The sequence below is a fragment of the Primulina tabacum genome, chromosome 9 (assembly GCF_025594145.1).
Source record: "Primulina tabacum isolate GXHZ01 chromosome 9, ASM2559414v2, whole genome shotgun sequence".
Lineage (NCBI taxonomy): Eukaryota > Viridiplantae > Streptophyta > Magnoliopsida > Lamiales > Gesneriaceae > Primulina > Primulina tabacum.
The window spans coordinates 33,919,966-33,927,034 of NC_134558.1; the positions used below are offsets into that span (position 1 = coordinate 33,919,966).

The 7,069-nt window shown below is 33.3% G+C and overlaps 1 protein-coding gene and 1 pseudogene across 1 annotated transcript; both read left to right on the top strand.

Moving 5' to 3' along the window:
* The first annotated feature begins 1,502 nt into the window (after positions 1 to 1,502).
* On the top strand, positions 1,503 to 3,346 carry LOC142556598 (heavy metal-associated isoprenylated plant protein 21-like). The gene is made up of 3 exons (XM_075668064.1): positions 1,503 to 1,691; positions 2,050 to 2,125; positions 2,878 to 3,346. Exons 1-3 carry the CDS (start codon positions 1,617 to 1,619, stop codon positions 3,168 to 3,170), a joined length of 444 nt encoding a protein of 147 aa, XP_075524179.1. The 5' UTR covers positions 1,503 to 1,616; the 3' UTR covers positions 3,171 to 3,346.
* Positions 3,347 to 4,669: 1,323 nt separating this feature from the next.
* LOC142556599 (pentatricopeptide repeat-containing protein At1g62350-like) lies at positions 4,670 to 7,069 on the top strand (annotated as a pseudogene).

A 7,069-nucleotide genomic window follows, 5' to 3' on the forward strand; every position in this document is an offset into this window, starting at 1 on the left:
AATTGTATTTTACAAAAACAAAATGAAAACTTTATATTTAACAACCCAACACACAACAAAATACACATTCTTTTTTTTTTGTTCGGAGCTTTTTTGTTGATTATATACGATTTTGATGTAATATTGACGTATATACTGTCATCAATATTCTCGATGAAAAAACTAAAATTGTCAAAAATTAAAATATACATAACTAAAACTGAAATTTGATGATACAAAGAACTAAAATAGCAAAATATATAAAACAAAAAATATAGCTTTTCATATATATAGGTAGTTAATATATATTTTAAAATATTATAAATTGATTCATAGGGAAGTCTCAATCAATTAAAAATTATGATTTGATGGTTAGAAATTGTCGGACAGAAATTTATTAGCAATTGCAACCATTATTCCTTACACAAATAATAGAACCAAATGGTTTCACATTTCCATATTTTTGAAATTTTCAAATTACTTGGCCACAAAAATTCTTACTTACTCTCGATCATCACGTCACGATATATATAAATTATCGTGACATAATTATTAATTCAAATAAAAATAGGTCTATTCGACGTGGAAACTGTGGCAACAAGACCTATTAAACTTTTTAGACTATTATTTAACTTAATTTAAAATATTATTTAGGTATGAATGAAGAAAAAAAGTAAACAAAAAAGCGAGAAAGTATAATGTACACAGTAAAATAATAATCTGCTTACATTATAAGGAGCTATTATGGTGACGAAGCTGTATGTGTAAGCATGCAACTTACCATAAATTAATTCAAATTATCGAATATAGTATTAATTAAAATTTGAATAAACAAAAGATTAATTAACGATCTTATTTAAAAAGTCATTAATTAGACGGCAAGTAAAGTAATTCATTTATTAGTTTTGAAATCTGTGAAAAAAACAATTAGGTGTCTGAATACACACACGTACACATGTTATATATACAAGAAAGCTCATGTGAGACATTTAACGGATGAATTTTGCGATACAGATTTTTTACTCGTGAAAAAATATTATTTTTTATGTCAAAAATAATATTTTTAACTTCATGTATAGATCAGATCGACTCACTGTGGACAACCCGCTATGAGCACCGTTGATGCGACATCCACTTATTGGATGTGATGAAATTGTAAATCCAATAGCTGAACGTCATCTCAGGAGTGCTTACATGATGCATACTATGTGATGAAACTATACAATAATATACAATCACGCTATTCAGGCAAACCGCTGTATGATAAGCTCGTCTGAGAATATGTTGATAGAAAAAATCGAACTCATTATCATTGTTCAAATACTCACATATCCTACCAATTCGGACAGATATGTGGACGATGGAAAACTTCATATTAACATTAGATGGGGTAGTAATTAATAATTTTAGGGAATAAAAAAATAAAAGAAATATACGGAATGAAATAAATAAATAAAATCACATAAAAAGGTAAACGTGTGTGCGTCTAAAAATAGAGGGTTACACGACTAAGTACCAAAACAAATCTCCTTACATTCACGTACATACCTTCCCTCCCCCCCAAGTCCCAACGCCTTCAGACCACCAAAAAACACAACCAAATACAGAGGAAAACCCAACAAAATACACAGAAAAGAATGGGTTTTCTCGATCATATCTCGGACGTGTTTGAAGTTACAAGCATGAGAAAGAGCAAACGCAAGCCATTCAGGGTAAATCTATATATATGTATATGTGCGTGCGTGCGTGTGTGTGTGCATACAATACATATATATTCATGCTAATTCCCCGCTAATCCCACCAACATACAAGAGTACTTCAATTCTTCTTTCGGAGTTAATTCTATATATATACATGTTCATAAATCATGGGCCTTGGTCAAATAATTTTGTAGAAGTATAGTCTTGTTTTGGAACTTTACTTGATCACTTGAATATATATATATATATATATATATATATATATATATATATATAATAGAAAATGTATGGATATATATATACTGTACGTCTTTCTGATGTTATGAGTTGATTAATCGAGTTTGAAAATGTTAACTTTGGGATTATGCAGACGGTCGAAATAAAGGTGAAGATGGACTGTGAAGGATGCGAAAGGCGGGTCAGAAATGCAGTTTCCTCCATGAAAGGTTAGTAAGACCTAGCTTCCCAGAACACACACACAATATAATATTCTACGTACTGTAAAACATTTTATTTTATAAGTTCATTAATAAAAATGGCATTACAATTAAAAATTTATAATCGAAAACTTTTCGTTTATAGTTCGATATTAAATGATATTTATGGCATGGGTTTTTATCGTTCAATATTTGGAAATTATGTGTCCCCACCACTTTTTTTTTTTTTTTTGCTTTTGATAGAATATATTAAATTAAAATCTATAAGAATATGTTATCTGTCAACTTCCACGCGTTCATAGTTTTTTTTATATATATATATTTTAGACAGTTTCTAAAATATCAAACAAAAGAACATTGATTATAAATAAATAAATAAATTATCTTCCATAAATACAGATTATACATCTCATAAATCTTTGCATTTTATATTACATATTCCCTCAGCAAATTTCGAAGTCTTTAATGTGGAATTATACTCCCCGACTCGCAAATTAACCAATCGATCCATCAGCATATTTGGTTCAATTTAGACCACTGATTCCTATTTTTTTAGTGATCCAGCCCTTCACATGGCCACAGTCGATTAAGTTACATATCCCGAACGAGACTATCATTTCATCAAAAGTTATAAACAATGATAATATATAAAAGGAATATTTTGAGTTGTACGTATAATCATCTCAGCATCCATCATATTTTAAACATCGATCGCTGTACGAGCAAGGGCGACTAAATTTGTTTGTGTTATATATCTGCAGGTGCAAAAGCAGTGAATGTAAATAGGAAAGAAAGTAAAGTGACAGTGAACGGGCACGTGGATCCGAAGAAGGTGTTGAGCAAAGTGAGGAGCACCGGGAAGGCGGCAGAGATGTGGCCGTACGTGAGATACGATCTGGCATATTACCCTTACGCCCCTGGAGCCTACGACAAGAAGGCCCCCCCTGGCTATGTGAGAAACGTGGTTCAAGCTTTTCCCAGCCCGAATGCCCACGAAGAGAAGTATTCTACCCTTTTCAGTGACGAAAATGTCGATGCCTGCTCCATCATGTGACACGCACTGACGCACATATACATATACGTTTAATATGTATAATTTTATTTGATGTGTTTGGCTTGTGTTTGCTATCAATTGACCTTTACAACTTGTTTGCATCATGGAAAGATAAAAACTGGTGGTGTTTAGCAGATTCCCAGAGTAGTAGAAATAAAAATACTGCGTTTAACGAAGGCATCGGGGGTGGAGACGGACGTTTAGGCTGTGTTTGCAAATGTTTCAAAAAAGTTATCATGAACTTTTAAGTATTTACAAACACTATCTTAGAATAATGAAACAGTGAAATATTTGACGAAAGTACTTATGATAATCTTCGCTAGGATGGTATAATACGAGAGTAAGTCTCTTGTGAGACGGTATCACGAATCTTTATTTTTGAGACGGGTCAACCCTACCGATATTCACAGTAAAAAGTAATACTCTTAGTATAAAAAGTAAATTTTTTCATGGATGATCCAAATAAGAGATCTGTCTCATAAAATACAATCCGTGAAACAGTCTCACACAAGTTTTTGTCGTACTTTGAGGGTTGATATGATCTATCCAAGTAGAATAAAAGGAACCATCTCGTGGATTAATGGAGCTAGAAAGATCCTTAGAGCTAAAAGTGTGATGATCGATGAATGCAGTGCGTGAAAATCTCACAGCATGATTTAAAAAAAAAAAAAGTGGACGTAGAAATGTGATCGTTCGATAAAAACTTCTTTATAAAAATGATCATCGTACGTTCCAAGAACTCATGTTAAATCGATCGTTTAAAAAAGTAAAATAAATATGTTAAAGTATAATTGTTGAATCTATAATTTTCAACAGTATCTATGTGGTTGACCTTCAAAATCAACATGACTTTTTGAATTAAAATCCCTTGATTATTTATTACCAAATAACCTAAAAATTTTGAACTGTACAGATACTGCTCTGTGATATCTATTAAGAATATGTTTTTTATGAGACGGTCTCACGAATCTTTATCTGTGAGACGGGTCTACTCTATCGATATTCACAATAAAAAATAATAATTTAGCATAAAAAATAATACTTTTTTCATGGATGACCCAAATAAGAGATCTGTCTCATAAAATATGAACCGTGAGACCGTCTCACACATGTTTTTGCATCTATATTAAAACCTTGAACTTTTTCTCCCAAAAAAAGAAGAAAATTTTTATCTTCATCTTTCTCAGCTCCTAGTATTTACGATTCGAGTGAGTTTGGATACAAAATTTGTAGTTTAAATAAATCACTTAAATAAGTTCAGTTTTTTTAAGTATATTTATTATTAAAAAAATAGAAACAATTTTGATAAACGTTAAAAATGATTTTGTTTTTAATTTTTTTTTAAAAATCAGAAGTAAAAATAAAAAAAATCATAAATCAGCTTGAAAAAGACACATTTCAGTGTTTTTAAATGATTTTTGTAACCAAACACTGCAAATTTTTTTTTAAAAAATCACTTTTTTAACCCACAAACTTCAACTTTAACCAAACGAGTTTAATGTATTTCTATGTTTGATTTCGTTTCCTAGGCTTGATATTGTTTTTCAGCTATCCGTTTAATTCAAAATTTGATTTGCCTGAAAAAGTTTCAGTTTCTGCTATTACATGGCTCGATTGGAATGAGTGTTGGGTTCAGGCGGAAAATTCTGTCGCTTATTTCTGATACCAAATTCTATGTAACCCACCCCGGGTTGCTCAAACAGAGGGTGCTTTTTCTTGTTAAGGAGTTTTCTGTTAGGCTCATATGATCAGCTTCAAGTTCTCTCAATTGGCTTTTTGGAAAAAAAAAACCCAAGTTTCCACCTTTATTCACGCAAGAAACACGAAGAGAATCGTCTGCGGTATAAGGAATGGGCCACGGAAACCCTGTGGAGGAAACGGCGCTCTCCACCGAGGCCATTCAAGCATTTCAGTCCTTAAAATTGGCCCAGAATTCTTCTAAATTGGATCATGTTTTCAGTACTAAAGTCAGCAGGCTTTTGAAAGATGATATGTTGGATACATTGGCTGAATTGCAGAAGCAAAATGAATTAGATTTAGCCCTCAAGGTATATTTCATCAATTTAAAGTTTTTCTGCTTCTCTTGAATTCTTGATAGTCTCGTTTGTTAATAAAAATGTTAATTCACTTGCTCTATATCTTGAAAACGATTGTTTTTGGTCGGCCATTCTATATTTTCCTTGGAACATTACCACCAATGTATCCGCGCTAACATGCAACTTTTTATTTCACGATCAAGCCCTGTAGAGATTTGTTTATATTAGCTGTTTGATTTGTCTTGTAAAAGCATTTGTGTCCTTGTTTACAGTTCGGTCTATCACTTAACATTTGATCTGATGGCTACGAGGGAAGCCACGCCATTTTTCATTTGACCCAATGCATGAAAATCACATGTGATCCTTTCACGATCATTGGATGAATATTACTTAAGGTAGTGTGGAATAAATCCTTGTGAACATGGTGCTGTCATTTAGACCAACTTTCTCTGTTATTGTACTGTATCATTTGTGATCTTCCATAGTTAATGATTCAAAAAGGTTAATTGTTCTGTATTAGGACGTGTGATGTCAAGTGTTTCTCCAGGTTTTGGGATTTGATTAACATTTTGCCTTTTTTTTAGAATAATTTAATATTTTGTCTTGATCAATCTTAATATTGTATTCTAACTGGTGAATCTTAGTAAGATCAAATTGATTTGAGATGACTGAACGACTCTTTGTGGAGCTGGGGAGTGAAGGCTTAGAACCTGACACGAGGACCTTCACTGAGATGATTGTAGCTTATTTCAAAGTAGAACAGGTAAACAAAGCAATGGATACATATGAGCTGATGAAGGCTTCAGGTTGCAATCCAGATAAGTTGGCCCTGACCATTTGAATAAGGAATCTTGAAAAGGCCGGTCAGGGAACTCTTTCGGCGGTAATGAACAAAGAATGTGCTAAGTATTTCGATTACCCTGAGAAACTCATTGAAGAAGTTGAAAGGACATATGTAAGTATTACAGTCTCCTACTCATCAATTACAACTTTAATAGGCTTCTTTGTTTTTTGAGACCTACTTGATGTCATAAAATGAAATGGATTCGGGGGCCCATTATTTGCTAAAAATGAGGGTAATTATCAATCAAAGGATTGACCAATGCATGCTCCTTGTGCTCTCGATACTAATACTGAATCAAATGGGTGTAGAAGAGATCTCATGTAGGTCTTTACATAAGCCAGGACTGATCAATGAGTTTGGTGTTACATTACCTGCAACAGTCGGTTTCTAAATATAAGTATAAATATAAATGTAGGCGTATGTAAAGCTTGAAATATGTTGTGAATGATTAATAGTTCTAATGCCTTATCTTTCTTCTTTCTATCATAGCCAAGGCGAAAGTCACTTGTCCTTCCGTGAAGATTTCACAAATTTTCAAGGTTGCATGCTGTACATGGAGCTTTAATCACACAAGCATGCTACACCTATTGCCAACTTGATATACTATACATATAGCTGCCTCACGGCCTTACAAGCCCAGAAGCCGTACGAGTAAAAATATGGCAGGGATGCTCTTTTACAAGTTCTTGTACCGATCATCTTTTTCCGTCTTTAAACTTGTAACGTAGCTCAATGCAAGTTTTCTGGTTTTGTGTCATGGATTGAGTGGAAATGAGAACAAACCATCTATCATTGAAGTATTACTATTGATGATGCCGTGTAAATTTGGTGAACTGAGCGGGCAATCTACCGAGCTAAGATGTGTAGTTTCTCTGTGAAGATTTTGATATGATGGATAAGTCTGGCTTGGTCTGATGAGATGTGCCTGTGTGGTCTGGTCTGGCCTGATGGATGAGCCCAGGTGGTCTGGCCTGTCTTGGTGGGATGACTCCTGGTGGTCTGGCCTGGCCTGGCATGGT